We start from the raw sequence: 23,671 nt of genomic DNA, 5'->3' as shown, positions 1-23,671 counted from the left end.
GATGTGTTACAATGGAAGTCTCTCCCAGTGCAGGTTTGAAGGAGGCACTTCCTATTTCCCCGGAGTGAGTCATAGGGTTTATCTGCACAGAGAAAATGGGGTACCCTACAACCAGCTGTTACTCTGCAGCAATTTCCCAGGTCAGTTTGTGTGTACTCCACTTTGAAGGGATGCAGCCCAGCCTCTGACCTAACAAGCCCTTGTGCAGCCCCAGGCAGGAGCCAGCACTGAGCCCTCATTCCCAGCCCCGTGCTGCACACAAACCCACGGAAAGCACAGGAGTTCCTTATCAGAGCAGCCCTGCTGTGGTTTTTGTTAGCACTTGTGATGATTTCCTGTGCTGTTCAACAGTCATCCAGTTTGGAAACAGAACTTTTTAGATCCCTAAGTAATTTGTCCATGGTGCAGGTGGTTTCTGAGACAGCTCTTCCCCACCTAGCATGAATTAGTGCATAGTAAATACAGATGCACTGGACAAAACAGGGGATTGTTGTCAAGCTATAAAGGATGGCTCTCGCTAAATTAAATCAGCCTCAATGGGGAAAACATTCTGAACTGGGCACTTGAACACATCACAGCACATCTGATGAGCTAACACCGAACAGTTAATAGATTATAAAAAAAGAATTCAGGGTAATTTGACACAGTTATAAAAACTGCTTCAGGGACAAGATTACATTGAAAGTTTTAGCATGTGAAAGTCCAAAGGTATTTACAATTATGCTGTCTCGCACTGTACTAAAAATGTCCTGATTGTTGTCATATCAGAGGTCTCAACATCTTATCAGTAAAATCAAAGCTAAGCAAAACTACTCTGAACTAGGACAAAATGCTTTTATTTTTATTTTTCCTTGGTTTTTTTTTTATATTTAAAATGGTGGGGTTTTTTTCCAAAACTGCCTGAAGGATAGGAATTCTAGATTGCATTTAAAGATGCAAAAATTAAGGTTTCATCTAGAGTATCCCACAATCAGAAGTGAGGCAACTAGAAGTTGAAAGAAATAAGAACTTTATAAGAACTTTCTTTGCATCAGCTGTTGCAGAGGCCTTAAAGGGATATTTACTCAAAGTCTTTTCAAGTAATAAATATTGATAGAGACCAAAAGAATTTGAGCATTAGCATAGAGTCAGAAATGAAAGAGTAGAGAGATGAAAAGAAATAAATTAACTCAGTTGGTTAGAGCATGGTGCTAATAACACCAAGGTTGTGGGTTCAATCCCTCTATGGGCCATTCACTTAAGAGCTGGATTTGATAATCCTTGTGGGTCCCTTTCAACTCAGAATATTCTGTGATTCTGGGATTCTGTGAAAATACCAAGGTGCTTGGAAGAAGAGTTGAGCTGCTGAGAAAATAAAATCCTCTGTTTAAAATTGTTTGTTACACTGAGGGACCTGGGACTATATCTATATATCTAGATATCTATATACCTATCCTTTAAGGAGTCACTAGGGAAATTCACAGAGCAGTAAACATTTCTGCACCCAACTAACATCTGTAGGCATAAAACCTTTGTAATTCAAAACAGAAATGACAAAAAAAGAGGAGAATCTTTCTTGCCTCTAATAGATGAGGATTATCTGAATATGTAAAGGAAATATGTATGCAGAATTATAAGGTGCATCTTTAGAAAATGTAATACAAACTTCGTGGGTGATTTGCTTAGCTCAAAATAAGGCCTGTACAAGCAACAGCATCAATTAGCTCAAAATAAAACCTTCATAGGGAATAGCCTTAATTGACTCCTGAAGACAGGTGCAGGAGGAGGATGGGCAGCTGGCTGTGATCCCCATGGTGGGGCCAAGTCGCAGTGCCACTGCCTGCCCTGCATCTGAGCTGGCAACTTCACAGCCTGGTGATCTCAGCCCACTGCCTTTCAGAAACACTGCAGCACCTCGTGGGAACTCAAAGCAAAAGGCAAGCTCCTGTTCGAGTCTGATATTTCTGTTGTCACAGCAGGCAATGAAATGGATATCAGGCTGTTGATGGATGTACTCCACCAACCCCCTTATAAGACGTGCACAGGCTGCAGTTCACACAGCAAAGTCACTCGGTCGTATTTGGATTAATTATTTTTTATCCTAAAGAAAACTGCAACGCAGCATTAGGCAAAGCAAAATATGTCAGTTGAACTGCTACAGGGGACAGGCTCTCTTGGGCTAAAAGCTCTTTGTTAGTCTCAATACAGAACAATTTACATTAGCAGACAGTTTGTTTAGATATATAATGCTGCACAAAAACCAACTACTTCAGAGTTTTATTAGTCTGAACACACACAGCCAAACATTTAAACGACTGTTCAACAGAACATTCTCTTTCATTTGTGAAGTATTCTCATTTCTAACTATTGTGCAGAATTTAGAAATGAACATAATTGAGATCTGTATGATTCCACAGCTGCAATTGAAAAGTGAATTATAATTAGATATTGATGTAGTGTAGCAATTGCACTGCCTTAAATTCTGATGGATAAACTCTGGAATATGTTATATTACTAGACTGAGAAAGACTGGGACTAGAATAAGACATGCCTTTTATTTTTATTATTTAAAAGCATTTTTGTCAGACTTGCTATCAAGATTGGCCTATGCATCTTCCTGATGTTCTTAGTTTGCTTCATTCAAAGGTAAGTCAATTTTTTAATTTAAAGAGGTCACTTAGCATATCCTTTTACCAATCCTTCAGCAGATCTGAACTTAGCTCGCCTCACTGAATCCATTTTGGAGAATTCATAAGGTAAGGCAAATGATAATACATATGCTATACTGCATGAAAGCCAAATGCTTTCCTTTCTTCCTCTTGCCACTATTTGCCTTTATGAAGCTGGCTGAACATCCTCTAGCAAGCTCTGATGCTCCCCTTGATTCCCCAGAAGCCCTTGGAATGGCAGTCCTAGGACAGTAGTTTGGGGCCGCAGACACAAAGCCACCCCCACAGCTCTGTGAGACAGGATGGCCATGATCAACTGAGGAGAGAACTGGGAGAGAGCAATGACACAAGGGTTCGTGGTATAAACTCTTCTGAGTTTATATTTGAAGAAGATGAGACCGCTTTTTTTGGCTCCAAGATTGCTGAGGCACTTCTTGGACTTTGAGAGCTGGTGAATCCATTCCTGCAGAAATAGCTACGGTGTAATTTTCATGCCATATATGCAATAGAGATGGTTTCCCAAGGCTGCCAAATCATGCAGATTTGTAAACAGCAACAAATTAGTGTCAGTGTATCACTGGAGGTAATAATTAAATAACTGCAATTCCAGACTTCTAACTACTCTCAAGTAAACTGAGAATAAAACGAAAAATCACACACCACTATCAACTTGAAGAACTTTATCCAAAACCACGATTTCCATCTGATATTAACAAAACTTTTCATTTTCACCACAGTAAAGGAAATGAACCAATACTAAGTACAGACATAGTGAAAACAGTCAATAACTGGAAAAGAATGTAACAGGAGCTTAAAAGAATACATTTTTGTTAACTAAACCTGCTAATTACAGTAAACTTGGAGAAAACATAGGGCATTTTTAAAGCTGTTTTTCTCTTTACAGATAGAGCTCCACAATCCAAGAACAATGATTACAACAGTAAAGGTTTTTCTATAAACCAACCCATATATTACAAAAACAATACAAAGAAGCCCCACAAACCTGATAGTGTACAAAACAGGGTAGCAGAGAGAAAGCACAAGAGAATTAAATTCTCAGGGATTATTAAGAAAAAATAACAGTGCATACTACAGGGCTCCTGTAAAGCTGCTTTACGTGAACCGAAGGACGTAATTTCCATATGACTGTGATCTTGTGTGAAGCACAGTTGCTCCCAGAAGTGTCACTATTTAGCGTATTTTTGGGGATAAATCCCCAAACAATTAGGCAGTATTTGAGATAACTGAAAACCAAACATTATAGGCTACCCCACAAAACTAGCTACCGGATTTATTTACATTAGCTTAACATTTCACTGAGACTTTGTACCCCACTCCTTCCAAATTTCCCAACTTCAGAACTGGAAGAGGACTTAGTTAGAGAAAGAACAAATATTTCTCAGATTAGGTGTTCAGACAGTAGAAAAAATAGTGCAACTGTTTGCTACATTATATACCCTTCCAGCATATCTATCAAAATATTTAGACTCATTTTTATTACCGTCTCACTTAAAAAAATACAGCATTCTGCTTTCTTGCTTGCTTTTGATTAGGAAATTACAGACATCTGTAGATATATCTAAAACAAAACCCCAGCAACCCACAGCTAGTCCTGCACACTGATCCCCTGAAGCAGATGTCAGAAGTGTAGAAGTGTTATTAATCAGGTTGACTCCAGGTGGAGGCAAAGGTCCCTTTGGGTAGAGCAGTGTGCAGGCTCAGGAACGTCGATCATCCTTATGAAGGCAGTAACTTGAGAGGAGTTTTAGGCCTAGATCTGTAAACAGTTCAGTCTTATTTGCTCATTAGTGGGACAGAATTCCTCAAGAAATTCAACATCACCATAATGGCTGCAGCTCAGGCAGCTCCCAAAACAATACCAGCACAAGCAGGAGACCTGGGAAGGAGGCTGCACAGTTCCCTCAGTTTTGTCAAAAGAAGGTATTTCCTCTTGGTCACAATGAGATTTAGAAATTCTCAGTACGGCTGTAGCAGCTTGGCCTTGCATCTGAGAAGTGCAGGTGTGACTAGATCGGAAATGGCTTAGCACATTGTGGCTGTTTTTCTTCACTAAGTTGGCATTTAATGGCCTTGACCCTACAATAAATCACATGGAGCTTTCCTATTCTCTGTAATGCCCAAATCCCACTCCCCTCACCTTACCCCACATGCATTACCACTGATTTTGATCTGCTAAAAATAAAAAAGGACTTTGGGTTGAGAAAAGCTTAGTAAATGCTGACTGCAGAAGAGTGCAGTATATTTATAAAATCTGCATTTCTGAAAGGTAACTTTGCATTGTATGGATACTGACAATACAGTTTCAAAGCTTCATGGTCACAAGTCACTATTCTGCTTGGGGGAAACACTTTGCAGTTTGCTAAGGCAGATAATGACTAAGATTTTCCTACATGGAGAGACCTTGTGTCATTGTTCTTTGCATATCACTAACCTTACTCTCAGTGAAGGTCAGTCAAGGAGATGGTTAAAAAGGGCTGTAGAACATTGCTGGCTTCCAAATCATAACATGCTCTGATACCAGGAAAAGAAAAGAACACAGAGAAGACAAGTGGAGAAATAAAATGGAGGCAATATGATGGTGACAACGGGTTTAAAGAGATGGATGCCGGTTCACATCAGGATAATTTGGGGAGGAATGAGGCCTAAAGGACTGGGTAGTGAGACGGTCTGTAATTCTGTAACTTGTTTCTGTTCTCAGCCTTTTCAAATCTGGGCAGTAGTAAGATCTACTGGCACAAAGCTGATGATTAAAATGAGGTGACACTACTCTACAGATGATACTTGACTCATTAACATTCCACGCTTAAGAAACCTGGGCTGTTTTTGCTTTTGCAGGCAGACTAAGCAGATCTTTGGGAGGTAATTCTTATATGTATTCTACCAACACAGGAAGCTTTTTGAGTATTTTCTACAACTGAAAAACATCTTCACTAGTAACCTACATAGGAAAGATAGGATGGGTGGCACAACGTCCCAAGACCTCCCAAAGAGAAGGAGACCATTTGTGCTCGTATGAAAGGGCATTTGCCTTGGTACCAACAGCTCAAGTCTACCTATGTCACACAGGCAAACCTGTCTTCAGAGGCATGTCCTTGAGATGATTAGACACGTAACGCATTTGAGTTATCAGGGTTTTCTTTTCCAGTTCCTGGTTGTTGTTCTAATTCCCAAAACAGATTACTGCAAAAGTAGGTCTGGTCATGCGTCTCGGTGTAAATGCTCTGGTACAGGCCAGAATGAGATAAAACTGCCATGCACTTTGTTCTGCAAAGGCACATATTCATCTGGAGTTGATTGGGTGGACAGTTGGACACTTTCCTTCCTTGTGTCTGAAGGACCACAAACTAAAATAGGACATGGCTAGTCCCTAGCTGTAAGGAGGCCTCTACATGGCCAGAGAAGAGCATAGTGCTGACTTCATTTTCTCTATTTTGAGTTGGAAAGACAAAGTAAAACACAAAGATGGGCTATATGAGAAAACATGAAAAGCTAGTGTCAGATTAAGGGCAGTAGGACATTTTAAGGCCTCAGGATGCCTTGATGCCTTTAGGATGTTCCCAGACGAGGGGAAAAGGGCTAACTATATATTAAACCACCCCTATCTTGACCTTATGGTGACTGACCAATGTAGCAGTAACAACAGACCTAACAGAATATGGATCTCTGGCTCTTCTTCTGTGAGTGGAATAAATGCACTTGTTTCCCTGAGCATTAGCAAGCTGTGAGGAGGGACATGCTGTACCTGACGGTTAGCTCACTTATACTCAGATCTGGCTCAGTCCAGGAAGCCAGTGGGGCTCATAGGGACAGAGCAGCAGTTAATGAACCACTCATCTCTGCCTGTCAGAACCCTCACGTCTGACATTATCACCGGGGACCTGACTGCCCTTTTCCTTTCTGCACATTAACCAGATGAAATTCAATTCTCCAGAGCTCTGAATGCTCCAAAAGCACAGATGCATTTTGAACTGGGATTCTGATTTTTGGTCTATTTACCTCAGATGTAAATCATCTGTAAAGAAAGTAATTTTCCAAATTCTACTCTGTGATTAGCCACAGGAAACTCAGTAAAATTACATTGGATAAATGGACAGTGCTACATGAAATTAATAACTCTCAGCAGCCTGCAGAGAAATGTGAAGAGGATATTAACAACTGGAATTGTTTGAGAATAGCAAAATAAAAGCTTCTAATAATAGACAAAATACATAAAACCCCATAGACTAAGGGCTCCTGCTTTCATTTGGCCCCAGACACAAATACATATTTTTCCCCTTTATTTTCAAATAGATGTACCGGATTAGACTATAATGGCTAGCTGCTTCTATTCACTCTTGATTTGGAGCTTATTATTACAGGCTGCTCAGCAGTTGGGTGGGATGCTGATTGCCCTCAAGTCCCAGTGCAAATGAGGATTTTGGGGCAGGGATGTAATTACTTCTCAGATATCTATGTCCTCACTTACTTGCCCACTCAAAAGGTAAATACATTATTTGTAGCAGACAAGTCTCTCTGCTACTGTTGCATCAGTTTCAAAATCTTTTTTTCAGTTTTGCAAGCGTGTTGACACAGAAATACATCCTCCTCCCTCATTTCATTTTAGGAAGATGTTAATACTGTGGACAAGCACAGACTCCTAGTCCTGCAGACAAAAATACAAAAGCAGTAAGTTGTGTGGGTTTCCCCACTCAGTTCTCCTGTCTGATGTGCCATTGCAGCCACCTGCATAATTGTTCAGCCATTAGTCTCTTTGCTGTGGTGACTGCACAGCTGCTCTGTTGAGCTGCTGGCTGCTTTGAGAAACAAAGTTCTTTAGAGAGTGTTTGATTATTTGGTATACTGCCATAGATCCCTAGAGGCCTTGGCTAGAACAGACTCATTAGGGCACCCCAGCTTGTCTTCCTGCTTCCCATGTCTCATTAGTAACTCTGCAGAGCACATACAGTATTGCTTCTTGTGTTTGTATGATGAAATTCCACAACAAAACAAGAGGCCTAACACTGCATATAGAAAGTGGTTTGCTTCGTCTACTACAGAACAAATTCCAACCAAGGATTTTGTAACTGTTACCCACACTAGACATTTTTATTTAAAGCACAGATCTTGTACAAGTAGAATCCTTCTCTCAGGCTGATACACAAAGTGCTCAGTAAAGCACAGAGCCCTCTTCTTTTACAGAAGGGCTTCAGAAAACAGCTCTGGGGAATGCATTTGGGATTCCTCATCACCCCTCAGCAAGTGACAGCAGTTAGCCACCTGCCTGGCTCCAAGGACAGGAGAAGCTACAGTGCTCCAAGTCAAGCTGTGTTGACAGTTCAGGGTTTAACACATACCTACACAATGAAGAGGTAACATACTTCACAGGACCATACATCCACCATTCATCCACTTCTCCACTCCCCTGTGGCTTTTCTAAACTTAATGATGGATAAGCCATCTTTTTCAATGGTTCAGTTTAAACCTTCCCTAACCTCCCAGAAGACAGAAGTGGTTGTAGTGGGTGAAGCCAAAACATAACATCCAGAAACATGGTGTACATATTGTCACTACTGAAGTAGATCAGAGCTTGAACCAGTCTGACCACTGAGATGTAGGGATCTTTAATACATTTCAACAATATTCCATATAGACCCTCGCATGCAGTATCCTTGTACCTGCATCCTAAAACTATTTTTTTCCCCAGCAGAGGAGCTGCACAGTTAGTGTGCGATTTAGGTATGAGACAGGAAATGCCTGCACTTGCTGCTTCCACCCAGCTTGCCATGTCACCCTGTCAAGCCAATTACTTTAATTAAAGTTCTGTCCGGCCCTTCTTGACAAGTCAGTCTCTAATGACGAAAATATGTATGACGATGATCTGGATTCAGGAGGCGAAACTCATTGTTTTCTAACACTCCTACTATTACTATCAATTTCATATGAAAGTAGGGCATTTTCTTTGGGAAAAACAACACAAAAGTGTCACTCAGTTTCATTAGCAGAGTGGTTGTTCTTTGCTCTTCCCACTCTGATGCTTTTCTTCATGGTTGAAGAGTTTAGTTCAGTGCTCTGGGAAAGAGATGCAAACATTGCTAATTGCATTAAGATTAATATTCCAGGAAATTTAAACAAAGCACTCCACTGGAAAATTCATTAGGCAGTAGAATAATCCCACTGGGCAAGTACCATAGTGTCAAACTGGTTTTAATCATGGTGGAAATGTTTTGCTCTTTATGCAAAAACAATGCTTGCAGGCTTAAGTAGAGAGCCTACAAAAACACTGAGGGAAGTTGATGAGTAATTGATACAATTACAAAGGCAACAGAATATTAGAAAATGGTTGGGGACAGGACAGTACATTAAGTAATATTTTCATGGGTCCTACATGTTCATACACTAGACCTTGTCCTGCTTGATTCTGCACCAGGAACTTCTCTGCAGCTTTCCAGCCTCATTTAACAGCTTTCTTCCTGCTCAGCAAGGAGGGGTATAAGAACAGTCAAAGTACACTATTTATGCAGTTCCCCTGTTTTTCACTTTCCTCTGCCTATGAAGGAATCAATAGCTATTTTAGCACTGTGGAAAACATAATTTTTCTGTAATTCTTAAAACTAAAGCTATTTTGTTAGACAGAATTTGCTTTATTTCTCTCTGATTTTCTAGAACTGGGCTTCTCAAACTTTACCCCAGCACAGGTTTTGTCTATCCTCAACCATTTTCACAAAATCCTGCCTCCAAAGAGGAAAACAACAACACGCAGAGAAGCTTGTCATTGTTTTTCTCAGCCTCAAAATAACTTAGTTTCTTTTCTCCCCACTGCTATCTCTGTTTGCAACTACACAGTGACTACTGAGTGGTTATAAATACTGATTTGGGGCATGCTGCTTTGATTCAAGTAACTGTCCACCAGCCCTGCAGGAAAATGGGTTTAAAGAGAAAAGAAGAAAATCCAAACCTCTCTATACATTCAGCAGCTCTTAGTCCAGCCTCAAGCTCAGTGGCAGGCTAGTGTCAAAAATAGTCTCTGTGCCTGAAGACAAGGCATTCTGGAATCAGGGTAGTAGCTATATGAGACAGAAAACCTAGACAGTACATGCAGACATAGAAGAAGAATTTGTCTGCTACTCTCAAAGCGTCATTTTATATATTTATGTTTAATTTTTAAGGGGGAGGAGGGAGATTTTCAATAGAGTTGATTTTGTTTCTTTTCCTCAAGATTTTATATTTCTCCAGCAAATAAGGCTACAGTTTGTTTTGAAAAGATACAGCTCTTGAAAAGGAACTGCCTATAGGAACAACGCAATGAAAATATTTTCCCTCAACAGAACAAATCCAAATAATCAGAGTCGTTACCTACAGCAGGTTATATAAAAATAATTTCCAGAATCCTCACCAGAACCCAGTATTAATTATATATTAATACTGAAATATAAGCACTTGCATATCTGTCACTTATAACCTTTTTTGTGTTGTTTCTACCCCATGACACACCTGATTGATGTATTCATTCCCTTGTGAGTGCATAAGTGTCCAATCTTTCTTTCAATTTTATCTTACTCATAACCATCAGCCTTCCCAGTTTTCCCACATTCTTTCATTAGATTAATAACCTTATGAAAGTATAGAGCTGCTGTAAGAAATCTGGACTACACTGAAATGAGATGAAAAGCATGGCATTAAGCCTTTGTTTCCTGGAAGGGACAGAAATACAAACCACAGCAATTCAGTACTCCTAGACAGAAATGGGAGTTTGTGCTGCTGCTCTGTTTATCATTTCCTCCCCTGGAATAGGGAGGGTCTGCAGAGCAGCAATAGCTGTGCCTTCTCCCGAACAGACAGGTTCAGCATCAATTATCAGCTCTAGTAACTGGTACTGGAAGGCAAGTCCTAGATAGCTGCCTCTGCCTGTCAGAGCTCTAAGACCCATGATTTTCAACACAGCCTAGGAGCATATGCACATGCTGAAGACTCACACATGAAAAACCTGGACTTCATCAGAACCAAGCCAATGCCAAGTATTTAATCCACCTAGAAAACTAAGATGTCCAGAAAACATGACATGGAACAATTCCATACAACATTATATCACAGTAAAAAAATACACAAAGAAAGAGCTGACAAACAGTAGAAGAGCTGCTAGAAAAATCTACAGTAGAAAATAAGCACTTTCTAAATAAATATCACCTTCTCTGTATTTACTACACCCAAGTTGATCTCTCTTTTATTACATTTCTATACAAAACTGATATTAAGTTAAAGTTCTCACTTCCATACAACTTGCATCCAAACTTTCTGCCATGAAGATTTAACATGATTAACTTGCATTTCATTTCCATAACCGTGGCAGCACCTAATCAACAAAGTCCCTACCTATATGTATTTATATTGATATACATGTATATATACACACATACATACATACATACACATGACAAATACTGTTGAAGTTTTCCTCTCTTCCAGTGCTTATAGTGACAGTCATCCTAGAAGGTGAAGGCATACACCACTCCCACAACCACAATATTTCCAATTGTTGCTATTATTGCAATCCATAACAATATGGCATCATTTGAAGAACGGGATGTCTCTTCTGGTGGATTCTGCATGGACGAAGCTGCATGGACGTTGGCTGATGAGTTAAACAAGGAGTACTCTGTACTAAAGTCCTCGTTGGGTGAGTCCATAAAGGCTCCTCCCATAACAGGAAGCTGTGAAGAAAGATACGGCAAAATCAGACTGTGGGCTAAAAAGTGCTTTTGCATTGTCTCAAAGTAATAACAAAAACCTAATCATTAGCTAACCTGCAAAATCACTGAGATTTCATGTACGTGGTGCTTACCTGTCAGGAATACCACAGACACACACAAACACTGTACAGTGTCTCTCCCATTTCTGTCAGAGTCAATATTATTGCAGAAAACCTACGTATATTACATGCAATATATATAAGAGCTAGCATGCAGGCTTCAATTCAAACTAAGTAATCATATGTATTTTGAAAGAAGTACATCTATACGCAAAGTATTCACATACCAGAATCTAAGTTTATAACGATATGATTGTGACTACCAGCAATGGTATCATAACACTGCAAGACATTGTGCAAGCACAGCGAGGATCTGATGCAGAGAATTCGTTCTCCTTTTATGTATTAGTCAGAAGCAAACCCTTGGTTTATGTAGAGATCATGCAAAAAGTTCTTACTGTAAAACAGGTGGAGTGTACTCAGTGCACTAACTTCACCTGCAGAACACACCACTGCAACAATCCAGGATTTATAAATCTATACAATGGGAAACTTCAAACTGGATTTTGAAAGGCTCTATTGTAAAGAAGTAAGTGACAGATTTCTAGCAATTATCCCACCCCAGACTTCTACCGGGAAGGACAAAATTTTTTTGGTGCTCTTAGTGGTTTCTCAGCGGTACTAGAAAATGTTCTTGGTAAGACAGCTGTTATTCAATACAATATGGAAAAGCTAAAGGAAGAAGAAATTGTTTAACCTTGTCCTTACACATGTTCTAATTGTCTTCCCAACTTTATCCTAGATCAGGACACATATTCTTCCTGATTCAAAAACTATTTTACTTCTACATAGTGCTGTAAAATTACATCCTTCTGCAAATGATGAAAGGCCTTGAGGGGAAGCTGCATGACCAGCAGCTGAGGGCACTTGGTCTGTTCAGTGTGGAGAAGAGGAGGTTGAGGGGAGACCTCATTGTAGTCCACAATTTCTTCATGAGGGGTAGAGGAGGGGCAAGCACTGATCTCTTCTCTGTGCTGACCAGTGACAGGACCCAAGGGAATGGGCTGAAGTTGTGTTAGCAGAGGTTTAGGCAGGATATTAGAAAAAGGTTCTTCACCCAGAGGGTGGTTGGGCACTGGAACAGGCTCACCAGGGAAGTGGTCACAGCACCAAGCCTGACAGAGGTTTTGGACGATACCCTCAGGCATATGGTGTGACTCCTGGGGAAGGTCCTCTGCAGGGTTAAGGGTTGGACTCGATGGTCCTTGTGGGTCCCTTCCAATTCAGCATACTCTGTGATCCTGTGAAATGAATGGGTCCCTCATTCAGGCAAGGGAAGGATAACTGCTGCAGAACTAAGACCATATACAACTAAAAAAGATTCACACAAAAGCTTTTTCTTTTATCCTTGTCTCTTGTATGTTTGGGAACGCAGAGCTGGAAGAGTCTCCCCTGGCTCACTGAGTGCAGGCTCTACAGTCTCATGTAAGTATAGGACATTGCTTCGGAAAAAGCTGCAGAACATGTACTTCACATATCTGTAAATGCTGAGGACACACACTTCTGAATATCCTGTAAAAAGCCAAAGATCTGCTTAGCAACCACAGGAACTGCAACTGTTATGTACTGTAGAAAGAGATAAGCAGTGTGGGTGTGCTATAGCCCCAAGTCTCTTCTTTACTGCATAACTAAACTCCTGAAGGACTGTAGTAGGTAGGTAGGCCAAAGCCATGGCTTTACTGGATTAAAAAGAAACAAACAGAGCTGTATGCATATATCTCTCTGCCAGCTTGACCAGAAGGAAAAAATTCCATCATACTGACAAGTGGTTTGATATTGAGCAATGAGTAAAAACTACATATCAGTGCATCCTACCTACATTCTCCTTCCTTTCAGATTTGGTAGGAGTCCAGGGCTTCAGGGAAAGCTGAAAAAAAAGTCTGAGAATATTGTCCTTAAAAAACACCCTCACTGCCACACCAACCAACCTTTCCTTCTTCACAATGGTTTCCACACTGCTGCTGTCACCTTCCAACCTTTAGACACAATTACGGTCTCCTGTTTTACACCCTATTTGTTAGTGCTGTTGGGGTTTTGGTATTATTCTTCACCTTTCTCAACAGGGTTCTCTTCTACAACTTCAACACTACTGCTGAAGGCACCACGGCCTATGAGTAACAGAGGAACAAGCTTTGCCTTCATTCAGCCACATCAGAGAAGGCTGCTATATCCTCAGCCCTAAACTGTCATGCCCAATACTCACTGGGGTGAAAAATCAATCTCTTTTAAAACCCTGTCCTTCAGCTTCTGTGTCACATTTTGACTCCTCCAGTAACCTCTCCCTTTGGTACCAAACTACATTCCTTCTGGCTGTGTGCAGCTATGCTATGGAGGCTACTGAACAGGACAGGATGTGATGATAAACCATCTTTCCACAGTGTTGGCTGTAATCTACAGATTACAGTAAAAAAATTGAGAATTTTGAGAATGAAGTAATTTTTTTTGTTTGCCATGCATAACAGAGATATAAAAGACAGGCTCTTTTTCAAAGTTGACTACTGAACAAATTTCATCTGTACTAGAAAATATTATGTCACATTCAAAATTAAACAGAGAATGATGAAACAGTGCATATGTCATACTACCTAATCCACATTAAATAAAATTATATTTGATATCAAATATGATTAGACAAAAGCAGTTCACAAGAATTCAAGCAGGAAATTGCAAAAGTAGTTTGATACATTCTTCCTGCATCAAAGGTTTTGTCCTGTCAGTTTTGACACAGTGTCCTTTAAAGAGAATAAGACCTTCCATTTCCAAAGCCCAGCTTGATGTTTTGAATCCAATTCCATCAGTTTTTTTTATGTTGGGATTTGATAAGGAAAACATTTCGGTTTAATCAAAATTTCTTTTTATGTAGAGATTGCCATAAAAGGCAATTCTGACTTCAAACAGAAGTATATTTATGCAGCGATGATGCTACTTAACAGTTATGGAGACTCTGAAGATCTTTGCAGCAAATGATGGCCATACATTTACTATACTGGCAGCAAAATGCTCAATCAGAGGTACTTGCCTCCTTAGCAAACCATTTTAAGGGTATCAGCATTTAGGATGGTCAAGTCTGCAAAATCTTTCAACTGGAACAATCATCCAAAATACAAAGGTACACACATATCTGCATGTGCCCAAGACAGTGAACACTGTTCTGGTGAGTGACACCCATTTTTGGGGCCACACATTCTGTGCTCTCAATGAGTAACTTGAAGTGACAAGCTTCCATCCTGTTAGTCCAGCTGGTGCTGTCACAAAGGCAGGGAGCATCCGTGTAGCAGCACAGCTACACAGTACACTGTAATTTATGTTGAATATGAATCTCCTTGTACTGTCTAAGGCTCAAACAAGCTGTCTGCACCATCTGAGGGGAACACGTGGTGAAACAGCTCATCTGAATCTCCGAAAACCTTGAGGTGACCTGATAAAAAGCACTGACATTCAGCACATGGCACAGGCTCTTTCTGTAAAACTGACTTCCAGTTTTTTTGTTTGTAGGTCAGTAGCACTTCACTAAAGATCTGGAAATAAACCTTACTGCCAATTTCCCATTTGGACAAATCATCTCTTACTAAAATGTGGATTCTCACTGCTAAAATGGCCTCCTATAAGAGCACAGGAATGGCCATATGGTGTCAGACAGAAAGTCCATCTCCCTCGTGTGTTAGCTCGAACTGTAGCCATAAATAGATGCTTAGGAAAGAGAACAGCACAACAGGACAACCATGTCTGATATTTCCCCTTAAGAACTTACAGCCTCCAACTGTTTTCGGCTTAGGAGGTTCATAAGCCAGATACTGCTGCTATGGATTTAATAACTTGCAAAGAATTTTGCTACCATGAACTTGTCCAGCCTCCACCTGAGCTCATCTGAAGCTGAGCATCCTTCTCAGTCTGGCCTATTAGTGCCACTTAACAGTCAGAGTTACCCAGTGATTAGAGCCATGAAATCATCCTTGGGAGATATGCCACCTCTCCATGGGAGAGAGAGAAGCATGGATGATTAGTACCAACTGCAATCTATCATTTTGGTAGATTAACTTCAGTGAGATGAATCTCATCCTCAGTCTTGATGTCTTTGTTCTCCCAAAATGTACAGTATTTTCCCTCTGCAGTCTTATTTGAGATATTACATTAAAGACTGTGAGACCTTCACACTCAACACTAATGGGAGTTGCAAAGTGCCTGTGATTAACAGCAGGCTAAGTTCAGACAGCCTGCAATGCACTCTGTGACTGCTCTATTTTTCTGCCCATGCCTCTACAAAGCAAATATATGCCAATTTGCATAATCCAAAACTTTCACCCATGTCACTGCCATTACAGTGACCTGCAGTCTGTTTTAGCCTCAGAGGGTATTTATAGTTCAGGCAAAGCCGTGCAGAGCCTCTGCCACCCTCTCCAAGAGCACTGGGCAAGGAGGCCAGGGCAAAGGGTTAACTGGGAAACAGTGAGGGATATGACAGGAGCAGATGGTGAGGGGGAATGCTGAAGCACACTGTTTGAAAATTAAACTCTTTTCCTAGTGACTATGTCGACATTGTTAAGCAGCACTAATAGTACATCGCTTGCTAAATGGCTTCTGGGACTGGCAAAGAAAGAATTGATATCATTAAATAGCAACAGGCAGAAAACCAAACAGCAAAATGTCAAGTGGTAATGAGAACACCCACTGCGCTGAATACCTCCTACTGACATGCCTTCGGGTCACAAGGAGAACAAGGCTCTTGAATAGTTACATGATACTCTTTGCATTTAGCAGAAAAATCCTATCTGATAACCAAAATGATTAATAAGAGGAACAAACAACACATCAGGCATCAGTCATTGATACTCTAAAAATGATAGCTTTCTTAAGTAGCATCACATAAAATTCATCCCTTAGCAATAACATTGCTCCATTTCTTTAAGAATCAGGTGTCAGTCATTTCTTCATAGTCAGCTAGGGAAGTGTAACAGCTGCTGCTACCTTATTGGGAACCCAGGCCCAGCATAGGTGTTTGAAAGTGTAGCTGAATCTTCTACTAGGCATCTTCCAGAAACTAAGAAACCTCAGCAGCAGCTTTAACAGCTATGCTGTATCTTTGCCCTGGCCTCACCAACACCACTCTAGGAATGGGATGCTGGGAGGTAAAATGACACCCCAGCTCAGGTGTTGTTTTGTAAAATCCCTGTTGCTACTTCAGAATATCTGACTTTCCAGTGTTTCATTTTGGTTAAATTTCAGATTGCATATTTTTACATGACAGTATTGTCTGAATACCTAAAGTGAAATTATTATTTTCTTCTGCCCTGGCAGAGTGTGATTTGCATTGCATATTTGTGTCTGAAAATCTTCCACCTGCAATCACAAATCAATCTAACACAGTTGCTGAAGGTAGCAGCAATATGCAGGTTCACAAAAGCATCACAACAACATCTTAATTCTTAAGCTCTTTTTAAAGAAATGCTTTGTACTAAGGAGATACCCAACATAACCAATATTCTCTCCACACTAATTCTCTTGTGTCTCACAAAACCACGCATATATATATTCTCCTCATCTAAAGCATGCACTGTAGATGAAAATGTCCTGGCACCTATTGATTTACTGCTAATATCTAGAGAATATCAGAAGAACCAAGTTCTTCTGTACACCATCTGCCTGAATATCACCCTACTGTTTACAATGCAAAGACCGGGTCCACAGTGACAATCGAGACGGTTGTTCCATGTTCACTGCAAGTGGATTAGTTTGAACACATTAAACCCACACACAAAATTAAACACCACCTAAGGTAGTCTCTTTAATTTAATTAAATAGGCCTAATTCTGAAGAGGGAGGGTCCATGCAAATGTTTTACAGTTAACTTCAAATTCTCATTTTAATTAATTCAGTTTCCTGCTTCACCCTGAAATCACAGACTTAGGTTGACAAGCTTTGGAAAAACAGCTGCTTATTTTCAAGATAGAGTTGTCAAAATGTTCACCCTACCAGTGGCAACTGAAAATTTTCACTCCAACTTGGAAGCATCAGGATTTCATCTGTTATTTTAATCTTGTTAAAAACATTCCATTATATCAATTCTACCAATCTCTGCTTTTCTTCCAATTCATTATATTCCTAGGACCTGTGTATTACTTCCTCCACTGCTTCCCCAGACCATGCTAGGCTAGATACTATGTCTTCATCCTTTTAGATGATATCAGTATTCAGAGTTGCTCCTTATCAGCAGTATCTCAGATGCCAGAAGTTCAAGCCTTGCTGTTGAACCACACAAAGAGCTGCCTTCAACAGGTGTCTAGGAAGAAACAACCCAAGATGTTCCAAGATGCTGTAGCAGAGACTTCAATGCTGAGTTTGCTCTTGGCTGTAGAAACGAGTTTCCCTTAACTAAGGAACTGAGCTCAGGTGGATCATTGGCCCCAACCTACCCCTTAAGTGAGCACACATCCTGTGTGCAGGTTGGAGCACCTCTCTGTGGAAAGTTCCTCTGCTGAAAAAGCTGCAAAAAACAGTGTAAATAACTGGGATGAAGATAAGTGAATTTTTCACTCTCATATTTCTGCATAGGTAGCATCCAAGATGCCCTAATGATAAACACGCTGTGATTCCATTCCTGCAATTTACATCTGTCTAGTGCCTCCTTGAAATGGCTTTTATTATTTCAAAGAATCTTACTGCTTTTAAACTATTATTCTCAACCAACTGCTGTTGGATTTCATCTTCCAAAAATGTTGACTGAGAACAAACAAAAGCCTTTCTAATTAAAAAACCTGACAGTAACTGACAAGTCTCAAAGGAAACAGAGGAGTTTTTCATCCTATTCCTGGTCCCAAGAATTCTTCCTCTCTTTCCATGCCAATGCCAGCAATGATGCAACAAGTAAAAGAGCATGCTTTGTCAGAGTTGAACAGAAATACAAATTTGTGTGAAGAAGTTGCAACTGTAAGTCACACATAATTTTTATTGTGAATCTGTATACTCTCAATTGGAGGGAGTGGTGAATATCACAAAAGCCTGCAGGATAATCAAGTGGATGTGCATTAAACTATCTGAATGTCCCTGGAACAACTATTAAAGCAGCAGCACTAGCTGATCTTCCACATAACTAATCCAACTGATGTCCATCCTATTGTGGACACCACACTGGGGAAGTAGAAGATGCCTGGGTCTTGTACAATTATAACTATCATGCTTCCAGGAGAACATGCACACAAAAGAAAAGTATAAACAGAGGGAACCAGAAAGACAAGTATTTATCACAATGGAAGAACTCAGAAGGAGGCTATAAAACCAACCATCAATGTTATAATGAGTAGAAGCTATTAAAATCTGTTTATAATTTCCAAAAATGGCAAAACAGAGGACCCTTTCACACCATGTGTAGTCATACTGGGAAACTCAGAGAAAGCAGGAATTCCTTTAGAGATAAGAGCAATCAGTTTAATACAGAACGTGATTCTGGAAGGGCTTCAAACAGCAAGCCCTTGAGTTTAAACTCTTTAATCATACATTAAAAGAAAAGGTACTGATTATCCCACCTACTGCTTCCAATATTTTTGGCATTGGTAACTTCAAAGCCAAACTACTGGATTTAACTGGGCTTAATGGTCTCCTGCTCTGATCCAGGTTGGCGATTTCTTTCTGGTGTCAGAGAAAACAAAAAAAAATCCAAATCAACCAACCAAAAAAACGAATAATCTGGGGGAAAACAAAGGAACAGTGGCTTGGACATAATGTTTTGATGTCTCAAGGGACAGTTTTGCTCTAAAGACACAAGTCTGTATCACTGACAGAAAGCAAGCACACATCTGCACAGTATCAGTGGCAGTTTCAGTTCTTAGGCAGAGAATAAGTGGTTTTCCATGCGTCAGAGGATAAAGAGGACAATAAGAGTAACCCAAGCTGATTGTAATGGCACTTCATATCTGCGTAAGGAAAAGGCATTCCCATCATAAACAGAAAAGCCAAATTATGAGGTGTAAGCAGAAACCACAAAGCAGTGCTTAAGAACAGATGTATAGGAAAAAAACTGAATGAAGCCTAATCCATTTCTCAAAGTGAAAAAGGGCTGCACAAGCTCTTCCTCCATGGTGACTTTTGCAGCCATGTTCATCTCTGACAAAATGGTGATGCCTCATTATCAGTTTACTGATGTGGCCAAGGTATCCTGAAAGCAAAGAAAGGGCCTGACCTTCATATTCTTTTGATTTTCCTTCTGATCCTTCACCCTTAGGCTGCTACAAGAAGCTTAGGCTGTTCCTGGTGGGGGGAGAGATGGGAATTGGCAGACATTCACAGTAATGGAAGCAATGACACAATTTCAAAAGTAGAACTAGTTCCAGATGAAAAGTTGTTTAAATCACTAGCCTTCAGGCATGGGCAAAACCAACAATTTTGTAAATCACTGTATCCTCCAGTATCCAGTAATCAGGATGCTTTTCACAAACACTAAAAGAATTTCAAGGGGCAAGTGTTAGGAGCTCAGACCAGAAGGATGCAAAATTTTGGACATCATCTTATTCCTCTAGAGAAAAAACAACTGCACAGAAATTCTTCTATGTTGCATATGCTGACCACTGCTCAAACCAAAACCCAGGAGCAATAAAAAAACCTTGCATGCTCCTTCAATCCCTGCTACACAGCCTATGAAAAATTAATTGGCTGAGATTTAACTAAACCACACTAACAGGTTTAGCTCTACTTCATCAGAGAAATTACTTACTATTTCATGCAGACTCAAAAGCTTTTGAACTATAGATCACATATATCTTATGTTACACAGTGATGGTTGCACTGCAAAGACAAGTTGGGATACATTTGTCTATTGAGGGAATTAACTGCTACCATGGCAGCTCTGATACAAATGCCTCATTTTCAGCACCTTTGAGACAGCCACCTGGAATCTACCTTCAAATATGATAAGAGTTAGGTCAGTCACCCCATTATAATGCAAACAGACTGGGAAAAATACTATTCTATGATGGCTTCCAGAGAGTAATTCTCTCATGGAAAATACTGGCAGGCATCCAATAAAAAAACCTCAGAAATGAAATTAAAACAATTTGATTCAATTTATTACATAATGATTATTTTCTGAAGTTTATATAGCCTATCAGACTCTGAAAAAACAGAGGAGAGAGAAAACTGGTAATGATGTATAAAATCTTATTTTGGCTATACAGCATTTTTATCCAACATTTTTTCCTATTTATTTTTTTCTTTCCCTTTCACTTTCACGTTGTATTTCATCTTGACAAACAAAAAAAGGTGGGAGGACTATTTATTTAAGGCTATTATTATCAACATTTTTGCTTGCTTACTTGGCATCTTGTTCAAGACACACAAGAAGCCTGAGAACCAACAATGTATTCCAGTTGAGATGGACAAAAAAGGAGAAAAATCTGACACAATGTTAGGCCTCTTTATGTCTGGAGACATTAAGGGTACTGGGCAGCACAAAGGTCAAGTAAAATAGAGCAGCTTCCAGAAAGAAAGGAGGACTGCCAAATGTTGCAACTGCATACACTTCATTTGATAGAATACCAACATGTGTCAGGTTGGCATACATCTTGATCCCATAAGGCTTGAATAACCTATAGACTGCACATTCCCCTCAACTTATTCTGTAATGCCTCAGTAGTGGTTTACACCTGAAGAAAAAAAACACACAATGTGCTTAAAAACTAATGCTGAGTGATTAGTAATTACCTGAGTGAGTCAATCACACAATACACACGAGAATAAAAATTAGAAGGTGAAATAATGTTGACAATTTCCTAATTTCTAGTATTCGAAGAGCAGTATTCGTCGGGCTAAGAAAAGTTCCATCCAACATAACTAATTGTTGCAAATCATGAAGAGAATAAAAGCTCAATCACATGTAAATCTTGGGTGCTTAATAGCTCAGTGCCACCAGACAACTATTTCAACCATCTTCTAGGATTTACAGTTCCCACAGCAGAGCCCAAGGAAGAGAAGTAACATGTGTTTCTCATCCCCTTCGATTCAAGGTCAGCAGAACAACATGAACACAATTCACAAATGTCTTAAAACAAGTCTGGATCACTTTGCTTTGAATCAAAAGAGAAGCATCCATACGGGACATTTCACTGTCTCTGTGAGGGGGGCAGAAACCTTTATCAAAGTGTGACAACAGCCATCATCAGAGCCAAATATTCCATATGTTCTCACAAACCCAGATTCTCACAACCTAGGTTTTGCTCATGTATTAAGACCATCAAGGGATGATTAAGTGTGGCTGAACTAGACAGCAGCTGATGACAGCTTTATCACGCCAAACCAAAACAGAACAGCCAGGCCATCTGTGTTTGTGTACTTATGTTTAAGATTGTTCAAACAGCTCAGAGCACATTACAGAAAAAGATAATAAGTTATACATTGATTCTTTTTCTCTAGATAAACGTGCCTATATACATGGAGGCAAAACAGCACTCCTTAGTGCCTGACATATACACAGGAGGGGCACAAATCTATGTATAATTTATTATACTTCTGTTTGTAATTCGATACTTGTGCTTTGAACACTTGGGGCTGCACAGGATAATTAAAGCCATGAATATGTAACAGTTTTCCTCAGGAATGAACGTTTTCCTACCCAAAAGTGATTTCTGTAAAAGCTTGTTCAGTTTTTCTTGTGTTATGGAGGGCTGAGCAGGGAACAAAGAAAATAAAGTTAAAATGTATTTTATTTGAATATTACCCCCATTTTACTCAGTGGAATATTAATTATGGAGTAGCTCACTACCAGCCTGGAGAACTAGAACAGTCTAGAGAGGACTGATTTGGTAGTCTCCCATGTCTCACAGAAGATGCAAGTTCACACTTCCCTGGTGTCTTAGGATCCAAGGGTGTTTGCAGAAATGTTTTTAAAGTACATAAACAGGAGAGGAATGATATTGTCCCTGAGCTTGACAGCTGTCCCTGAGTCTGCTGCAATTCAGGTACAGAAGAAATCACCCCCACCAGAAGAGTGTACCAGTTGAAAAGTCTTTCAGGTAAAAGTTGTTGAAAAGTAATCAGAGAATGGGCTGGCTCCAAGGCCAGGCAGGATTTCTCCACAGCCTGAGAGCCAAAGTAAATACACAGACTGATCTGCAAGTTGAAGTTCAGAGCCCTCTGAACTTTAGATGGTCAAAGTAACCAAACAGCTAAGGGATACCTCGGTGCTTAAAGATACAAGGTTCAGACTGAAGCAAGACATGTACACCTTAGACACTTGCATATACACATCCATGACTACACACACAATTTTGTGGTGGTCTCTTGCACCTACAGATTCAATTTTAAAATAATCGATCTGGTCAAAAGCAGTCTAAGATTGAGAATAACTATCAACAGCTGGAACACAAAAAGTAAGGTGAAATATTAGGCAAATGAACTGCACCAAAATCCCAAACTGTTTTATTAAGCCCTGAGTACAAGTCATACAAAAACAGTTTCAAAAAGAAATGCCGGGCAGAAGCATAACACTCTCAGCCCCAGGAGATGTGCATGCACATGGCAGTGCAGTTCTGAACAGAAGTGAAGAGCTGGCTGTGTTGTTCAGTCCAAGCTTACATACTCAGATTATGAACTCACTGATCTAGATTATAATACTTTTACCCTCACTGAGGTTTTATTTATGACACCTTTTAACTCGACTTAAGTAAAATATCACAATCTCATTTTATCAGGGCATCGACGAGTGTGTTGTTAAAAGAAGAAATGACAGAGGAGACAAAAATTGGAGCAGTCACAAAGACTCTCACCGAGGAGCCAGTGGTTCTGATACAAGTGCAGCTCACTTAAAAATTGAGGCTTGGCATATCCCCGCATCATTCAGTGCAGCCTTTGAACCTCATGGAGTACCTAATAATGGAGACCTCTTAAAGAAAGTTAACAGGCAAATGAAATTTGATTGGCGCTAACCCTAAAACACTCTGAAGGTTGTTGTGTCTTGGAGAGAAAAACAATATCCTTCACCCCTGTGGCCTGACAGTTATCCATTTACCCACAGAGGGACCCTCCCCAGCCACATGAAGTCATCCAAACTGCAACTCAAGCCCTTTTCAAGCTGAGCATCACCTGTCAAAAATTCAACACAGAAATATTCATAAACATATTAATAAACAGCATGGAAGTTGTTTACTAAAACAGTGACAATATCCAGTACTTGCAAAAATGCAAGCATCCCTTTCATCTTTAATTGCCTGTAATTGAAATGATGGATTGAAGC

At 40.0% G+C, this 23,671-nt stretch overlaps 1 protein-coding gene and 1 long non-coding RNA gene across 2 annotated transcripts; one reads left to right on the top strand and one right to left on the bottom strand.

Annotated features, from left to right (window-relative positions):
• Positions 1 to 10,086: 10,086 nt before the first annotated feature.
• CUNH14orf132 (chromosome unknown C14orf132 homolog) lies at positions 10,087 to 14,589 on the bottom strand. Its single transcript, XM_018083032.2, has 2 exons — positions 14,572 to 14,589; positions 10,087 to 11,356 (listed from the first exon to the last, which is right to left on the bottom strand). The coding sequence occupies exon 2, from the start codon at positions 11,345 to 11,347 to the stop codon at positions 11,132 to 11,134; it is 216 nt and encodes a 71-aa protein (XP_017938521.1). The 5' UTR covers positions 11,348 to 11,356; positions 14,572 to 14,589; the 3' UTR covers positions 10,087 to 11,131.
• On the top strand, positions 11,170 to 23,170 carry LOC108641386. The gene is made up of 3 exons (XR_001921976.2): positions 11,170 to 11,322; positions 12,830 to 12,879; positions 23,130 to 23,170. It is a non-coding gene; the product is annotated as an uncharacterized LOC108641386 (long non-coding RNA).
• Positions 23,171 to 23,671: the final 501 nt, after the last annotated feature.

Source organism: Manacus vitellinus, unplaced genomic scaffold (genome assembly GCF_001715985.3).
Source record: "Manacus vitellinus isolate BGI_N305 unplaced genomic scaffold, ASM171598v3 scaffold_6_pilon, whole genome shotgun sequence".
Lineage (NCBI taxonomy): Eukaryota > Metazoa > Chordata > Aves > Passeriformes > Pipridae > Manacus > Manacus vitellinus.
This window is presented reverse-complemented; position numbering and strand designations above follow the sequence as displayed.